Genomic DNA, 19,652 nt, shown 5'->3' with positions numbered 1-19,652 from the left:
CTGGCCCTTCTTCAGAAGCTAATGCGTAGTTTGCTATGTTTATTCATGAAGTGGAGTTTGATTAACCAAGATTTACCCATACATAATTTTTTATTTTATTGTAAATGAATTTTGAACAAAAATGATATTAAGCACTTCCTAAATTTTTGTTTTATATTTATAGGTTTTACAATGACCCCAGGTTACATCACTGATGATGTGTTCAGGAGCATCAAGAGATGTATTTTATCAATCATTACTGATCTTTTTGTCTAATGTTCCAGTCTGGTTTGCTTATTGTTTGGATTTTCCTTTTTTTTACTAAGCACATTACTGATTTGGATGTTTTTCCCCATTTGCTGTCTAACGACTAAACCATTTATTTTGCAAAAATAAATTGGGATAGATCCATATTTTGGCAAATAAATCCCGTCTGCCATTTCATTGTCAGACCAAATATGTGCAAGTATGTTCACGGCATACTGAGTTATGTCATCAGATTTAATGAAAATCTATGCACTTTTCTTATAAATAACCCTATAATCAGTTTTGTGTTGTCTCCTTGTATTGTCCAGCATTATCGGCAATTCAATAATATAGCAAATAATAAAAGTGCAAAGATATAATGCTCAGAAATAGTGAGCTCTTGATAAAGTTCAGAAATTTTCATATTTTCATGGATGGTCTCAAAAGAAAAAAAATAATGTTTATATTTAGATTGACAAGACAAATGAGAATAATGGATCAATAATAAACTTTTATTTTACTAAGACATTTTTCAGCCGATTTTGCATCAATAATCTGTTAAGGATTACAAAATCAGTGCTGTGAAATGACATTTACTCATCTCTATAGAGTAAAGGTTTTCTTTTATTACAAAGATTCTACATAGGAATAACAAGTAAAATGAATACTGAAAATACAAAGATTAAGTTATTTGTACTATTTTAATTCGCAACCAAGAGAGTTATTTGCACCACGAAGATCTAAGGGAAATGTCCTTTGACCTATTTCTCGTTCAGAACGTAGTTGCCTGAGGTGTGGTTTCATGTCTTCAGTTACATGATATATTCTTCCTTCTACATCAGGGACAGGCGCAACTACAATTTTGTCATCAGCTTTCTTTTCAAAATCTAAGAAATAAAAAAAACAATATTTTGGGGAATGAAAACAAACATTTTCCACTTTTTCTTGTAATAAATGCATAAACAAAATACCAAAATTCCAATTGGGGTGAAAAATGGCATTCTCCTCTTTATTGCTAAACATAATTGACTTCAGGTATTGCAAGTAAGGGGGAGGAATAAGGATGGCAAGTTAAGGGAACCTTGGAAGATCGGGCAGGTAGGCAATTTGGTCAAACAGAAAAAGGAAGCATATGTAAGGTTCAGGAAGATGAAATCAAACAAGGCCATTGACGAATATAGAGCAAGCAGGAAAGAACTCAAAACAGGCAATTAAAAGGGCCATGAAATGTCATTGGCAAATCAGATTAAAGAAAATTCCAAAGCTTTTTATTCATACATTAAAAACATGAGGGTAACTAGGGAGAAGGTAGGACCACTGAAGGATAAAGGAGGGATTTAATGCTTGGGATTGAAGGATGTAAGGGAGGTACTAAACAAGCACTTTGAATCTGTATCCATCTAGGATATTAAGAGATGGACATGGAGAATAGTGAGATCAGTACAGGATATACAAATGTGCCTGTGCAGTTTGAGATGAAGAAGGGGGTGGTGGAATGTCTTAAAAAGGGATTTTTACAAACATATTAATATACATAGTGGAATAGATGCCTGGAAAGTGGATTGAGCAGTTTCACATCTTTATACACCATGTAATTCATCTTTAATTAAATATTAAATGTGACTACCACACTACCGCATAACCGCTAATTTTCCTTTCCGATCCATGATGAGTATGCCACTCTAATGCTCGGGAGCCTGGACATGCACAGTGGCGTCTAGTAATATGTAAGGGATTGGGTGCCATTTCTGTAAATGTCATTAAAACATTTGTAGTCCATAGGCAGGTTTCTTTTAAGTCGATTGCTTACCTAGTCTCATTCAGTCACTAGCCTACTACAGCCCCTAAGCAAGATCAGAACGTTTATCCAATTATCCTGTAACAACTTGCTCCGGAGCACGGATTACACTCAAGACTACCAATCATGCTCAAATATTGATGGGACTCTGGATTACCAACCAATATTTCTAACTACCAATTGTCATTCGCAATTGCACACTCATGACTTCTGCCTTACCCATGCCTCCCTATATCTTGGTATGCTACAATACTTACCTTCAGCGGCGCTGCAATTCTGCCACTGGCCGTGTGCGCGATTTTGGCACCTTTGAGGGGGGGGGGGAGGGTTAAAACGCGATTTTCTCCTACCTTGTCCTGGATTATATTTTGTTGGAGTGCAAGCTTTTGCTGAAGAATTGTTCCGACAGCCGTTCTGTGTATTTTTTTTTTTTAATCGCCGGACAAGTTCAGCGCTGGAGTAATTTTAAAATCAGCTTCTAAAGCCGTCAACGCCGACAACGGGGACGGATTTCACGTACAGGACAGGTAAAGGAAAACCGTTTATTTTATGTATAAAAGTGCTCCTTAAGATGCCTTTAATTCACATTTTACATTGCGAAACGGTGATTTTTTCCCATACGAACCGGCAGTGTTTTTCCTGCCGATATGGGGTTTAAATTCACAGCAACCGCAACGTTCCAATTGATCGCGTTCCAGAAAAACCCACTCGCAAGATGATTTAAATGGCCATTAATTTACAGGTATTAAACATTAAATTCCTTCCATTTGGCCTATAAATCCATGACAATGAGATTTAAAAATTATGTTATATTGTGAATTCTTGTGTGAATGTTATTTGGACACTTAGGCTATTTAAAAATGTTAATCTATTCTTAAGAAATTGATAGATGTTTAGATCTAGTAATTGAATTTTGTAATTAGTTACAATTAGGTAACTAACTAATAATATGCTTTAATTTCAAGTCATCTAAGTAAGATTGTATCATATTTGTTTCAGACTGCTTCAATCTATAATAACTGAAAATTTCTTTCAGTTCTCTTCATTTTTAAGAAAGTTATGGGCTTTTGACTGTCCTCGATCACAGCTTTTGTGTTAAGTCAATGGAAAAGCAATAGGGAACAACATGTCAGCCTGAAGAAGGGTATCAGCCCGAAACGTTGCCTATTTCCTTCGCTCCATAGATGCTGCTGCACCCGCTGAGTTTCTCCAGCTTTTTTGTGTACCTTCGATTTTCCAGCACCTGCAGTTCCTTCTTGAACACAGGGAACAACATGCTAATTTCCGAGTATGAAAATGGCCATAACTTTTTTAATACTGAAGATATGAAAGTGAATTAGGTGTCAAATTAAACTTATTTTTATGCTTTATCTGATGGGATAAATTACAGACTTGATTTTTTTAATCTCAAAATTTTGTAACATTGCTACTATATCACTTACACATCTAAAACCCTCCCGTTCCAAAACCTCATTTTCACTCAATGCTATCACACCTATCTTCTGATTCCTGGCCCCCTCAGTGTCTGAATTAAATATATTATCATTTGTATAAAGAGAAGTCTTCTCAGCATGTAAGTCCTATTCAGTAACACGCCATGTGCAGCTGAATTTCTATTCAGTAACACACCATCTGCAGCTGAATTTCCCAGCATTGGGACTTCAAACAAAATATTTGTTGATCTGCCAAAAGCCAAAGACATGGGCATGGAACAATTCTATACAAGTTTTAACTGAGGAAAGTAAAGTACCTGTTATGGATGCAGAGTGTGAGACTTTGATTAAACCCATCCGATGTCCAGATTTACATTTTTTAAGTCCTTGAACAATTTTTACTGATTCAAAGTGGTTGACGACAACAGTGGAAAGACTGGGAGCCGTTTCTGTATCAACCATCCACTGACAATTACGGAACATCACATATCCGTCTTTCCCCTGTAAAAACAAAATATATTGTCTTCATGGGAAAACTATTGCCAACCTATAGCAATTAATTTCTCAAAGGTTCCGCAGTAATAATTTTTTTTTCTAGAAAAGCAATGAGTCTACTCGTTTTGGAAAACTGAAAACTAAAAGTTGTTGGTGGTGGTAACTGCTTTGAAAGGCTGCACTGCAAAAAAAAATTGCTGTTGGTGGTGGTAACGTCTTTGAAAGGCCGCACTGCAAGAAAAAAGGCTGTTGTTGGTGGTGGTAACTGCTTTGAAAGGCTGCTGCACTGCAAAAAAACTGGCTATTGTTGGTGGTGGTAACTGCATTGAAAGGCTGCACGACAAAAATAAATGGCTTTTGTTGGTGGATACTTGACAACTTCCTGTTTGCACGAATATTGATTTTAGATAAAACGCTACCACTTACAGCTGTGATTTTTGACCATCTTACTCAGTTCCTCGCCAATCAGGTGCAGAGGATTCTTCCCATCAATTAAAAATAAAAGTGGTGTTAGTGTTAAAAAATATTTTTGAGAATCTCTCTACTGTCAATCATGCCATGAAGGCCACGCCCCTTCCAGTTGGAGGGGGAGGGATTATAAAACCCGTAAGTGTGGGTGTGGCTCAGTCTCTGCAAGATGGGGGAGAGAGAGGTCACGACTGTCTGAACTGTGAATCAACTGAACACACTGAATGTCTACTGAACTGTGAATGTGGTGTTTTGTGAGGTTTTATAGTGGTTTCACCCTGATTGAAATGGTATGAAATTGAATTTGAATGTTGTTGTCTTGCACCCTGCTTGAAATGGCATGAAACTGCACTAGCATTTGGTGGCCTTGCACCCAGCTTGAATTGACATGAAACTGCACTTGAATTTGGTGGCCTTGCACCCTGCTTAAAATGGCATGAAACTGCACTTGAATTTGGTGGCCTTGCACCCTGCTTGAAGTGGCATGAAACTGCACTTGAATTTGGTGGCCTTGCACCCTGCTAGAAATGGCAGGAAACAGCACTTGAGTTTGGTGGCCTTGCACCCCGCTTGAAGTGGTATGAAACTGCACTTGAATTCGGTGGCCTTGCAGCCTGCTTGAAGTGGTCGGAAACTGCTTTTGCATTCGGTGGCCTTGCACCCTGCTTGAAGTGGTCGGAAACTGCACCTGAATTTGGTGGCCTTGCACCCTGCTTGAAGTGGTAAGAAACTGCACTTGAATTTGGTGGCTTTGCACCCTGCTTGAAATGGTAGGAAACTGCATTTGAATTTGGTTGCCTTACACCGTTTGAAGTGGAATTTCAAAGAATGGCCGTGAGTCAACTGTTAGTCCACCAGCCGTTAGTGAGCTGACTGGGCTGACTGAGCTGCCACCTCAAGAATCCATTTGGCCCACAATGTCCATACTAACCAGTCCCTTCAGCCCACAGTACCTATACTGCATCGGGGGACCAGCCCTCCCGTGTGAACATGGGACCCAACGGGTCCCACTTAGTCTAGTATTAAAATATAAATTTCTCATTTTTTGGTGTATCAAAGGTTTAAGAGTTTTGCATGATTTACTTAGAGTATATTGAGTGAGAATTTTATTGCTTTAACATGTGTGAATATCTGAGATTTAGCATATTGCATTAGGTGTGGAAATTTGTGAGTGACTAGCACAGAAAAGAGTGAGTGAGTTTAAAGACTATTACTTGTTTGTGGAACCAGTTCTGGGTGAATGTTGAATTAATCATATAATTATACTTATATATTATACTTGAATTTGACTTGATTGTTTTTATATATAGTATTATCTGATCTGAATAGATAGCATGCAAAACAAAGCTTTCCACTGTACCTCAGTATACATGACAAAAATAAATCTAAACCTAAAACCTAAACATTCTTGTTTTTCTTCTCTGCAGTTTTTCCAGCTTAATGGCATCTTTCTTATAGCAGAGTGACCAAAACTGAGCACAATACTCCAAGAGCATTCTCACCAACGTCTTATACAACTGTAACATAATGTCCCAATCAAATGTGAGCCTCATACTTGATATTCAATTTCCTAACTGATGAAGGGTCCCGACCATCCAGCACTCTGTTTTTTTTGCTTATGATTCCAGCATCTGCAATCTCTTGTGTCTGCATATTGGTAAGGATGTTTTATAATATGGCAAGGTAAAAATAGTCTCAAAATTAGTTAATTGATTAATTAACTAGCTCTATTAATAACAATACGCAGACTTAAGTCATAGATTGATACAGCGTAGAAACAGCCCCTTCAACCCAACCTGCTCACACCAGCCAACGTCCCAGCTACACTAGTCCCACCTGCCCGGGTTTGACCCATATCCCTCCAAACCTGTCTTATCCACGTATGAGTTATTGATATCGCAGTGAGTCTGAAGAAGGGTTTCGGCCCGAAACGTCGCCTATTTCCTTCGCTCCATAGATGCTGCTGCATCCGCTGAGTTTCCCCAGCAATTTTGTGTACCTCTGAGTTATTGATATGTTGTGCATTTGAAAGCTATGAGCACAAATTATCATTTCTGTTAATTGTTTTACTAACAAATTGAAGCTTTCTGTGTTTTTAATGTAAATAAAATAATCATAAAAATAAGCAAAAAATAATCATAAAAATAAATTATACATTGCAACTTACCTTGGCTAGGTATTCCTTGATTGCAAGTAAGTATGTTCTGTTTTTGTCCAAGTATTGTCCCTGTACCTTGACCGAGTCCATAACAATTCTATGTCCAGGCTCTGCACTTGGATCAAATCCAAATTCTAATCCTGCCACTTGAGGAAACCTTTAAAATACGAAACCTAAATGAAGTTTCAAATATTGAAGTAGATTTTATTAAGATATTTAGTCAGCTTTAGAATGCAAAGCTTAACTGTGTCAGGCAAATTTACTTATTCACTGTAAACATTCTTTCAACATTCAGATCAAGTTATTCTTGATAGATTAAATTACAGGATTCTACATGTATTCAAATGGATTTAAAAAAAATACGTACAGACTCTTTGTATGGTTGAAAATTAAATATTGGAATGTAAGCTAGGTTATAATTTCTGAATTCTAATTATATGCCTTGTGCCCTCTATATTGAGGCCTCATTAGGCCGAGAACCCGACCTCTGGAGTGCCCAAAGATACTAGAGCAAGATAGACACTCGACGAAAAAGTCGTAGTACGGCCATGGGCTCATGGGTAATATTTTCGCGCCATTTTAGGAATCAAATATATGAGGGTTTTTTTTTAATGGGCTTCTGTCATGGCGTCCACATCTACCAGCGTAGCGAGCCGTTCTGCTATAGTGCTCGAATCGCCGATGTAAGCGATTCGAGCACATTATAGCAGTCTTTCTTCAGGTTCCCCACTAAAGATGAAAGGTAAGAAAAAATATTATTGAGGCCTGCCCGATCTCTTCCTATAGCTCAGATCGCGGAGCCGGGGGTCACCAGAAGAATTGCTCTGATCGCTGGCCCATGGACTATACCACCCTGAAGCCGCGCTGTGCGGAGCTTCTAGTCGCGGGGCAGCGTGCACTTTCCCTCGCGGAGTCTGGGATTCCTCGCCGGAGAAAAGCTCCGACTGCCGGCCCGCGGCCTATAACATCATGAAGCCCCGGTCTCCGGTAGGAGGCGGCCGATTCGGGACCTCCAAGCAGCGGAGGTCCTGAATCGGATTGTGTTTAAGCCGGTTTGAAATAGTGTTTAAAATACAGGATAAATGGTGTTAAATATACACAATGTACACGGATCAATGGTGTTTAAAATACATGATAAATGGTATTAAATACACACAATGTACACGGATCAATGGTGTTTAAAATACATGATAAATGATGTTAAATATACACAATGTACACAGATCAATGGTGCTTAAAATACATGATAAATGGAGTTATAGGGAACAACGACATGCCACGAGGAGCACACATTAAAGCCTTAATTTCCTTCCCAATGTATGATGACTGTAACATATATAATTCTATTCTTATGTTCCCGACAATGTATTATATTAAATAAGACATATTTTGGTACATGAGCAAGTTATTAGAAAGTCTTCTTTTATAGATCTAGACTTAGCACAATAATAATTGTAGACAAAAATGCTGGAGAATTTCTCCAGCATTTTTGTCTACCTTTGATTTTCCAGCATCTGCAGTTCCTTCTTAAACAATAATAAAGCTATCCATTTTTACACTGCTGTACATTTTTGGTTTTGTTCTTGTCGTAAGGCATGCATGGTATTGTAAGCTCTTCTACATTTAAGATAAATCAAATCAAGTCAAGTCAAGAGAGTTTATTTCATGTGGCCCAGATAGGCCAATGAAATTCTTGCTTTGCTTCAGCACAACAGAATATAGTAGGCATGAATACAGAATTTATTCAGTAGGCATAAATTGACCTATTAGAGGAAAAATGCATCTTCAATATACATGTCTCTCCCCACCCCTGAAAACAATTGCATTTAAGTGACATATCATCCATTCTGCAGTTATGTAGTTATAATCAGATTTGTTCTTATAAGTTAATCTATATGATATTTTACTGTAATTTCAGATGTTGACAGTGGGTCCAGAATACTCGATACGATCTCCTACAGCGAACTATGGAGTACTTGTCAAAGAACTGCCGTCTTTGTTCTGAACACCCTGTATATCTCACACATAAATCAATAAATTATGTAAATCTTACCATAAATGATAGAAATAAAATGTGTTATCCTTGTTTATGAATTTTGATGTAGAATGATTTAAAATTGAGTGGATTGATGCAATATACTGCTAACCCCTCAAATGTTTAGTTATGAGATATTCACATTAAAAAACTCACTCAGAACTCGGGTGGCTGCGAGCGGCCGCCGGGACCGGACAGCGGAACCGCAGCTAGACCCGGGGCTCGCAGGTGACCTGGGAACTGCAGCTAGTCCCGGAAAGTCCTGGCCCCAATGCAAAAAAGGCTGTGGACCCCTGGACTAAACCAAACCCTCGATCTGGCGTCCTTTTTTCAAAATTTAACAACTCAAATGGTGGTGCGTCTTCATTGCCGGGAAATACGGTAACTCATTTCCCTCAAATATATGTAGATTTCCCTCAAATATGTTAAATTAAAAACGAAACTATGGTAGCAATGCACAGTATTCATGTCTAATGCTTGCACTTCTGCATCAATGTAGGTATGTATACACTATATTTCTTTACACTAATATAGAATGAAAAAATATCTTGGCATGTGTTCATTTATATTTTATTCACAATATTAGGATTTCAGAGAGAGGTTGAATGAAAGAATAAAAAGTTCAACAAAATTAGAGGTGATCACAAAGAAACTAGAGAAATATACATATGTGTGTGTGTTATATTATATACACATATATCACACATGTAAAAGCATCACATATATATATAATGAATATATGTGTTGAATATATATAACTAGAGAAATATGTGTGTGTGTGTCATATAATTATATACATCAATATCACATTTATATATGTGTGTGTATCATAATATAATATATAAATATAGGCAAATATATTGGCTTATGGCTTATGTTCCTTATAGGCAAAAAAATAAAGGCAAATATAATTGCCTTTATGGCTTATGCACATCATGAGAATAGCTCATGTACATCATGAGTTGCTTTAAATCAAAGTTGCTTCTGATCCTTGAGGAACTTTGAAATATATTATCTCTATCTTGCCACTCACACACAGAAACAGGCACATACCGTTCCCCCAAAACACTGATTAAACCAAAGATCATAGAATGCATATGGTCCAGATACCTTTCATTGCGCATTGTCACTCATTTTATACGCAGTTTTAAAAAATAAAATAAAAATAAGCACCTTATTTATAATAAACAAAGATAATAATGGTCTAACATAGAGGGCTAAGAGACCAAGATAAACTGCAAAATCCAATGGACTGACGTGGATTAAACTGCGAGAGGCATAACGGGGATCGGGGTTTTATTCCTAAAATGGCGGAAGTGATGTTCCGATGCGTACTACACGTCAGTCCATTGGATTTTGTAGGAGTGGTCTATCTTGCTCCTCTAGTATCTTTGGGAGTGCCCGACCTCTGGGGTGCCCGACATTGCACATGACTCCCAGGCCCCACCTCACATACCCGTACACCTCACGGAATGGCTGACTCCATTCATCGACTCCTGGGCCTGATCAGAAGCATTGGAAACATGGGGGATGTGCTGGTCTGCAGGTGAAACTAAGTCTACCCCATCTTAGCCTCTCATCATTTTATATACTTCTACCAGGTCTCCCTTCAAACTCCAATGCTCCCGAGAGAATAATTCAATCTCGCCTTATAGCTAATACCTTTGAATCGAGGTAGCATTCTGGTAAACCTATTCTGCACACTCTCCAAAGCCTCCACATCCTGTGATGAGGCAACCAGAATTTCCCACAATGTTCCAAATACGGATTAACCGAAATCCTATAAAGCTGCATCATGACTTCCTGATTCTTATACGCAATGCCATGACCAAAGAGGATAAGCATGCCATGCAGCTTCTTTTCCACTCTATCTAGTTGTGATGTCATTTTCAGGGTACTATGGACATGGACCCCCAAGATCCCTCTGTACATCAATGCACAAATGACAGAGGCCCCAGCACAGATCTCTGCAGAACACCATGGGTCACAAACCTGCAGCCAGAATAACACCCTTCCACCACTACCTTCTATCATCTGTGGGAAAGCTAGTTCTGACTCCAAACCACCAAGTCACCGTGAATCCCATGTATTTTAATCTGCTGGATCAGCCTATCATAAGGAACTTTGTCAAATACCTCGCTAAAATCCATGTAGATAACATCCACTGCCCTACCTTCATCAATCACCTTTGTCACCACCTCAACAAACTCAATCAAGATAGTAAGATATAACCTGCCGTGGACCAAGTCAATCTGACTGTCCCGAATTATCGAATTCTCCTCCAAATCTGAGTAAATCCTATCCCAAATAATCCTCTTCAATAGTTTCCCTACAAGTGATATAAGGCTAACTGCCCTATAATTTTCTGGATTATCTCTATTTTTCCTTCTTGCACAAAGGAACAACAATGGCTCCTGGAGAATAGTTTTGGACTTCTTCGCTCGTGGCCAGAGAGGATACAAAGATCTTTGTCAAGGCCCCTGCAATCTCCGCTCTTGCTCTTCTCAATAACCTGGGATAGATCCCTAGGGATTTATCTACCTTATTGCTTTTCAAGAAACCTGATACCACCTCCTTCTCGATCTTAAATTGGTCTAACATATTAGTATACCACTCACTGATGTTACAATCCTCCATGTCCTTCTCCTTGGTGAATACAAATGCAATGTACTCGTTTAGTTCCTCGCCTATATCTTCTGACTCCAAACATTAATTCTGTCCTTTGCCCAAGAGCAAAATGTGGTGAAAAAAATACATTCAGAAAAAGATTGAAAAAGGCGAACCATATTTCAAATAATACTCTCATTTGGTTATGAAATCTCATTCAGAAGATTCAAGAAAAAAGGAGATGCCAGTCTGATGACAGATAGAATGCAGTTATGGTAGGGACAGAGCATGAAATAGATTTAATTTAAAAAATAAAATTCATCAGCCCTTCATTCTGGTCAGATGGATAAGAGTGAAGGATCCAAAGCAAATTTGCTCAAGGTATTGATCAGTCATTAATTGTACCTTTGCATCAGTGTCATCCTGCTGTGAAGAAAAGTAATATTGTCAGAGCTGAGTGAGGAATACTGTGCAGCGATTCTATCAATTTTCCTTTAAACATATGCTTTCTTTTTGTACCCACGCTCAAATCCTTCCATTTACTACATAGGCATGGTGTGTTAATGTGCAAAATCCTCTCTAGTCTACCTCTGTAGTCTGATGTCTAATTTTCAGCCAACAGCGATGCTCACTGGGCGATCCCATTGGGAAATCAAGCACCACAAATCTCCAATTTGCAGTGAAGATATGTTTACAGACCATCTCAACTTCATAAAGAAATCCATTGGCACTTATATTTGGTGGTGAGCTGCAAGTATGATTATTCATTAGAATCACCCCATTGTACAGAAATGAACAAAACGTGCTTGAAGAGGAGCATTACACTACTGCACTACCTCTTTTCTACCCCCCCCCCCCCCCCCATTGTTGTATTCCCTTAGAGGAGACAAATAAAGGAAGAATTGTTATTCGGCAAGGTAGAGAAATAAAGCAAAATATCTCAAACTCTTTTCTCATTATGTTTCCTTGTCCTATTTATTCACTCGTGTAGGAAAGAACTGCAGATACTGGTTTACACCAAAAGTAGACATAAAATGCTGGAGTTACTCAGCAGGACGGGCAGCATCTCTGAAGAAAAGGAATAGGGTCAGGGTTTCGGGTCAGGTCCCTTCTCAACTCATTAATTCATTCACTTCACTTAATGAGCCCCACTTTATGGCGCGTATATTTCCTTTTCTCATTTGACAGAACTTTAGATCTCTATTGAACTGGTTGATATTACCTTCCCACAGATGCAGAATACTTGATCCATGTACAAAAGTGGGTGGGCTAGAATGTTTCCAAAGCAGTTGAACTTTTAATTGGTTCACCTCATATTTCAGCCTCAGGAAGGTCAAAGGCTACCCATGCACAAAGCCAGTCAGCCACCATATACATTCCCTTTACTAGGGAAGTGTACAAAATTATTCAACTTGGTTACAGTTCATATTAATTTAAAAAAATGTCACCATTGGAACTGCAAGAATGTCAATAGTTTTAAATACAGTGATGACAATCAGAATAAAATTTGCCATGGTTCTTCTTTGTATTTTTGCAAAACATTTGTTAGAATGTTATGCACAAGATGAAAGGTATTATTGATATTTCATTAAGTGAAAGCAATTGATGACTTTATTCCTATAGCTGGAATAATATGCAGTGTGCTCAATGAGTATATAAGGACTGACGTAGTGAGCCTTCTTTAACTGTTCAAAACTACTCTCAACTGGAACAAACAAAAAAATTGCTGGAAGAACTCAATAGGTCGAGCACATCAGCGAAGGCAAAGAGATAGTCAACAGTTCTGTTAGAGTCAGGACCGAGTGCAGAGGGAATTGTAAAGAGCCATGGTTTTCAAGGGAAATTGGACACTTGGTTCGGAAAAAGAGGGAGATCTACAATAGTTATAGGCAGCATGGAGTAAATGAGGTGCTTGAGGAGTATAAAGAATGTAAAAAGAATCTTAAGAAAGAAATTAGAAAAGCTAAAAGAAGATATGAGGTTGCTTTGGCAAGTAAGGTAAAAGTAAATCCGAAGGGTTTCTACCGCTATATTAATAGCAAAAGGATAACGAGGGATAAAATCGGTCCATTAGAGAGTCTAAAGATCTTTTGGCTCTGCAGATAGTGGCCAACTATCTGCAGAGCCAAAAGAGATGGGGGAGATATTGAACAGTTTCTTTTCTTCGGTATTCACCAAGGAGAAGGATATTGAATTATGTGAGGTAAGGGAAACAAGTAGAGTAGCTATGGAAACTATGAGGATCAAAGAAGAGGAAGTACTGACACTTTTGAGAAATATAAAAGTGGATAAGTCTCCAGGTCCGGACAGGATATTCCCTAGGACATTGAGGGAAGTTAGTGTAGAAATAGCAGGGGCTATGGCAGAAATATTTCAAATGTCATTAGAAACGGGAATAGTGCCGGAGGATTGGCGTACTGCGCATGTTGTTCCATTGTTTAAAAAGGGGTCTAAGAGTAAACCTAGCAATTATAGACCTGTTAGTTTGACGTCAGTGGAGGGCAAATTAATGGAAAGAATACTTAGAGATAATATATATAAGCATCTGGATAAACAGGGTCTGATTAGGAACAGTCAACATGGATTTGTGCCTGGAAGGTCATGTTTAACTAATCTTCTTGAATTTTTTGAAGAGGTTACTCGGGAAATTGATGAGGGTAAAGCAGTGGATGTTGTGTATATGGACTTCAGTAAGGCCTTTGACAAGGTTCCTCATGGAAGGTTGGTTAAGAAGGTTCAATGGTTGGGTATTAATGGTGGAGTAGCAAGATGGATTCAACAGTGGCTGAATGGGAGATGCCAGAGAGTAATGGTGGATGGTTGTTTGTCAGGTTGGAGGCCAGTGACGAGTGGGGTGCCACAGGGATCTGTGTTGGGTCCACTGTTGTTTGTCATGTACATCAATGATCTGGACAATGGTGTGGTAAATTGGATTAGTAAGTATGCAGATGATACTAAGATAGGTGGGGTTGCGGGTAATGAAGTAGAGTTTCAAAGTCTACAGAGAGATTTATGCCAGTTGGAAGAGTGGGCTGAAAGATGGCAGATGGAGTTTAATGCTGATAAGTGTGAGGTGCTACATCTTGGCAGGACAAATCAAAATAGGACGTACATGGTAAATGGTAGGGAATTGAAGAATGTAGGTGAACAGAGGGATCTGGGAATAACTGTGCACAGTTCCCTGAAAGTGGAATCTCATGTAGATAGGGTGGTAAAGAAAGCTTTTGGTGTGCTGGCCTTTATAAATCAGAGCATTGAGTATAGAAGTTGGGATGTAATGTTAAAATTGTACAAGGCATTGGTGAGGCCAATTCTGGAGTATGGTGTACAATTTTGGTCGCCTAATTATAGGAAGGATGTCAACAAAATAGAGAGAGTACAGAGGAGATTTACTAGAATGTTGCCTGGGTTTCAGCAACTAAGTTACAGAGAAAGGTTGAACAAGTTAGGGCTTTATTCTTTGGAGCGCAGAAGGTTAAGGGGGGACTTGATAGAGGTCTTTAAAATGATGAGAGGATAGACAGAGTTGACGTGGATAAGCTTTTCCCACTGAGAGTAGGGAAGATTCAAACAAGGGGACATGACTTGAGAATTAAGGGACTGAAGTTTAGGGGTAACATGAGGGGGAATTTCTTTACTCAGAGAGTGGTAGCTGTGTGGAATGAGCTTCCAGTGTAGGTGGTGGAGGCAGGTTCGTTTTTATCATTTAAAAATAAATTGGATAGTTATATGGATGGGAAAGGAATGGAGGGTTATGGTCTGAGCGCAGGTATATGGGACTAGGGGAGATTATGTGTTCGGCACGGACTAGAAGGGTCGAGATGGCCTGTTTCCGTGCTGTAATTGTTATATGGTTATATGGAGAGAGTCAGTATAAAGAGAGAGGGGCAAATATGGGTTGGCAGGCAATACATAGAACCAAGTGAGAAGGATAATGGGCAGATGGAGCCAGTGTGAGAGGGAGGGATGAAGTTGGGAGACATTGGCTGTTGGGTAATAGGTAGAGGCAGACAAGGAGAGAGGAAAAAAGGTAAATGGAGTCGCATGGGTGGAGGGAAGGATGGAGCAGGAGGGAATTTTCTCCATTTCCTGGATGTCTGTTCTCACCCACATCCCTGTTCTCACCCCCCCCCCCCCCCCCCCGACAGAACAGAGTACCCTTGGTCCTCACTTTTCACATCTCCATCAAGCATAGCATCAGCTATTTCCACCAGCTGTAATGGGATCCCACCATCAGTGCACATCTTCCACTCTGCACTTTTTTTTCTATTTTCTGCCGGGATCACTCTCTCTATGACCCCCTTGGTCCCTACATTGGCGAGACCAAGCTTAGATTGCTTTGCCGAGTGCCTGCACTTTGTCCACGATAACCATCCGGAGTACCTGGTTGCATGTCATTTTAACTCCCTGTCTCATTTCCACCTCGACATGTCTGTCCTCTGCCTTCCCCGTTGCCAGCATAAGGCCATATGCAAATTGGAAGAACACCACTGCGTATTTTGCCTGGGTAATTTACAAACTTAGGGTGTGAACATTGATTGTTTTCAATTTCATGCAATCTGCACTCCCTGTGCTCCTTTCTTACATCTTCATATCCACACAGGTTCCCCCACCTGGTTCCATCTGTCCATCACACACACACACTATATCTTCTGGGTCTTCTATACCTCCCCCTTTGCCCATTATCCTTTTATTTCTGATCAAAACAGTCAATCCTGATGAAACAGCATTTCATTTGCACTTCTTCCAGTCTACTACTGTATATGAGATTTAGTATTCACAATGCGGTCTAACTGCCCGCATTAACCAATTAGACTGTATGAATTATTCTCCACAAAACTCTGCCATCACATTAACATAGATATTCTCTTTGTCCTATTTATCTGCCTTGCCACCTTCCCTGCAATTTAAAACAATATTTTTTTCATATCGTTCATATTTCTGATAAAGATCTTCTAATGTGAAATGTTAACCGTGAAATTAATTGTTTTTCATCAGTTACATGCCTTGGGAATGAGAAATATTTCATCACAATTTGTAGGTAATACTAAACTATAATTTACAATTAATTCTAAGCCATTCTGTGACATGAGAAACATTTCATCACAATTTGTAGGTAATACTAAACAATTTACAATTAGTTCTAAGCCATTCTGTGACATGCAAGATATTAGCAAATTCAAAGAATGATGTATATGTGAAAAATGATTTTCACAAGAAGGAATGTACAAATGGACCCAGGGATCAGGGGTTTAGGTTACAAATTACTGTAAAATGTTTAATGTTTAATATTTAAACCACAAAATGTTAACTATGATGGTTAAGAGTATGCTTTTAATATAAAGGAATTATCACAGCACGTCTCACAGGTTTATAAGCCATCAGCAAGAGAATATGTAAGTCCCAACTACAGTCCTGGGGGGAGGACAATCGTGCAGATAACAGGTAGTGAAACTGATCAAATATAATCTTTGTCTTTACCAAAAACAAAACTAGCAAAAGGAACAATAAGAGAGAGCATGACAAATACTTGAATAAAAATAAATAAACAAAATATGACAATTACAGTAGTAACAAGACGTACACACATTGACAGGAAACTAATTGTAAAGCAATAACATACAATCGAACGTAGGAAAGCAAAAAAATGATGAAAACAAACAACTTCTTTGCTAGAATGGGAACACCTACACCGATGTAGACTGATGTAGAAAGACACATTTCAAAGTAGGTAGAATTTAGGTAGAAGCTTAAATCTTTCATCTCAGTGACTAAGTTGTTGTTTTTTGTGGGGGGGTTTTGCCTAGCACTAAATAAGCAATATTCCTGCATGATAACCTGATTTAATTTTCACATGAAAAATAAAACATGCTATTCTTACTACATAAAGTGTGAATCGAATTAAGAGGTAGCTGTTGTATCTCCAGTTAACTTAGCAATCTGACAATTTGCAAGATTCAGAAATCATTAAAAGTACGTTAATAAAACTATAAAATGCAAATAATGCAGACTAGTTATTAAGATTGAAAGAGCTATGTAAAAATTATATATATATTTAGATCTGTTTTCTCCATATTATATACTCCCTTATAGACACTGGATAGAATGGGTCTTTTCCCTGGGGCACAGAAGGCTGTATGGTGATCTTGTAAAGGTTTATGAAATCATTAGGGCCAGAGCTAAGGTAAATGCTCAGTCTTTGTCCCAGGATAGAGGAATCTACAACTAAAGGGCACAGATTTAAGATGAGAGAGGAAATATTTAACCAGGGACCTGATTGGCAATTTTCCCATACAAAGGGTAGTAGGTATGTGGGATAAGCAGCCAGAGGAAGTGATAGCGGCAGGTATTAGAGCATTTAAAAGTTCATAAGTGATGAATTGGCCCATTTGGCCCATCAAGTCTATCCGCCATTCAATCATGGCTGATCTATATCTCCCTCTTAACCCCATTCTCATGCCTTCTCCCCTTAACCCCTGACACCCAATTAACCAAATACAGATGTGCTAAGCTTGTGGCATCATACAAAAGACTTGAGGCTGTAATTGCTGCCAAAGATGCCTAAACAAAGTACTGAGTAAAGGGTCTGAATACTTATGTAAATGTGATATTTCAGTTATTTCTTTTTAACATTTATTTTAAAAATTTTAAACACCTGTTTTTGCTTTTTTATTATGGGGTATTGTGTGTAGATTGATGATTAAAAAAACGAATTTAATCTATTTTAGAATAAGGCTATTACATAACAAAATATGGAAAAAGTGAAGGGGTCTGAATACTTTCTGAATGCACTGTACCCCAAGGTAAAAAGGTTCCAGAAATAGTTACCTTCCATCAAGTTCTGGATACATGCTGACACCATTTTCTAAAGCTTCCAATAGTTGTTCTGCTGTCACCTGGACAACCAAGAGTGGATCCACGATAGGCAAAACCAACAATAGATCGTGCATGGTGAAGTTACCTGGTGGATGTAAGCGATCTGAGCGCAAAGTCCCTAGGAATTCAAAAATATTGATTACTTTTGTAGATTTGGTCCAAATTCTCAAACGGAGTCCAAGGTATTACTTTAATGACTTTATTTCTTGTTAGATATCTATTACCATGATTTGTTGGGATGTACTATTTGATGTATAAAACATTGGTGAGACTGCACTTGGAGAATAGTGTTCAACTTTGGATACCCTGCTATAGAAAGATATCATTAAGTTGGAAAGGATGCTGAGAAGATTTATGAGGATGTTGCTACAACTTCAGGGCCTGGACTATGGAGACAGATTGAGCAGACTAGGACTTTATACCTTGGAGGAAGGAAGCTGAAAAGTGATCTTCCAGAAGTGTATGAAATCATGATAGAAATAGATAGTGTGAATGCACAGAGCCTTTTTCCCAGGATGCAGGAATCAGGAACTAGAGAGCATAAGGTGAGAGGTGAAAGATTTAATAGGAAGCTGAGGGCCAACTTTTTCATCTAGAGTGTGGTGGGTATTTTGAACGAACTGCCAGCGGAAATAGATGTGACACTTACGTTAATAACAATTAAAAGACATTTGGACAGATATATGGATCGGAAAGGTTTGGAGGGACATGGGCCAAAAACAGGCAAATGCGACTAGCTTAGATGGAGCACCGTGGTCAGCATGGATGAGTTGGGCCGAAGGGTAGATTTCCGTACTGTATAATTCTATAATAATCAGGGAGTGAAGTTGGTCATTTGTTTTATTACTGAGAGGTCAAAAGAACCTCTAAAAGTTGCAGAACAGGTGAATAGAGTAGCTCAAAAGGCATTTGGCGTGTTTTCCATTATTAGCCGAGCAAAGAATAGAAGAATGAGGTAGGTATTGCTAGATTAGTGTAGAAAATCAGTTGGATAATGCATATGAAGTTCTGGTCACATTAGCGGGCAACCTGGTTACACTAGAGATGGTATAGAGGAGATTTAAGAAGGTGTTGCCAAGAACTAGAGAATGTTAGAAATGAGGAAAGATTGGAAAGGCTATGGTTGTTTTCTTTGGAGTAGCAGAGGCTAATTATTGAAGTTTAAATGAGCTGCATAGGATTATGAAATACCCACATAAACAGGGAAGACCTATTTCATTTAGCAGATGACTCGGGTGATTTATTTAAAGTCATTGGTAAAAGGATTAGTGAGGGTTTTAAGGGAAAAAAATGTAACTAAGTGAAGCAACTGCCTGAAATGATAGTAGAGTTTGAAATACTTACATTTTTTTAAGTACCTGATGTGTACTTAAAAGCTATGATCTGCAGAACTGCAGACCTGCTGGATGGTGGCATTAAGCTTAGACCTGCTGGATGGTGGCATTAAGCTTAGTCGTTCTTTTTTGGGATGGATATTTTCATGTAATTCTTCGATGATTAAATCATGTGACATAGACATCTCTAATAAACCCAACCTTGTAGGTTATATCTGTAACA

The 19,652-nt window shown here is 38.6% G+C and overlaps 1 protein-coding gene across 1 annotated transcript in view; it reads right to left on the bottom strand.

Annotated features, from left to right (window-relative positions):
• Positions 1-921: 921 nt before the first annotated feature.
• LOC116981699 (trifunctional nucleotide phosphoesterase protein YfkN-like) overlaps positions 922-19,652 on the bottom strand; it is a 32,694-nt gene continuing 13,963 nt past the window's right edge. Inside the window, exons 5-8 of the mRNA XM_033034789.1 lie at positions 18,048-18,213; positions 6,587-6,734; positions 3,774-3,957; positions 922-1,112 (exon numbers count right to left, since the gene is read on the bottom strand). Coding sequence (XP_032890680.1) covers positions 922-1,112; positions 3,774-3,957; positions 6,587-6,734; positions 18,048-18,213 — 689 coding nt within the window. The remainder of the gene's footprint in view (positions 1,113-3,773; positions 3,958-6,586; positions 6,735-18,047; positions 18,214-19,652) is intronic.

Source organism: Amblyraja radiata, chromosome 1, assembly GCF_010909765.2.
Source record: "Amblyraja radiata isolate CabotCenter1 chromosome 1, sAmbRad1.1.pri, whole genome shotgun sequence".
In the NCBI taxonomy this organism is placed as follows: Eukaryota; Metazoa; Chordata; class Chondrichthyes; order Rajiformes; family Rajidae; genus Amblyraja; species Amblyraja radiata.
Note: the sequence above shows the minus strand (reverse complement) of the source record. Positions and strands in the feature narration are given on the sequence as shown.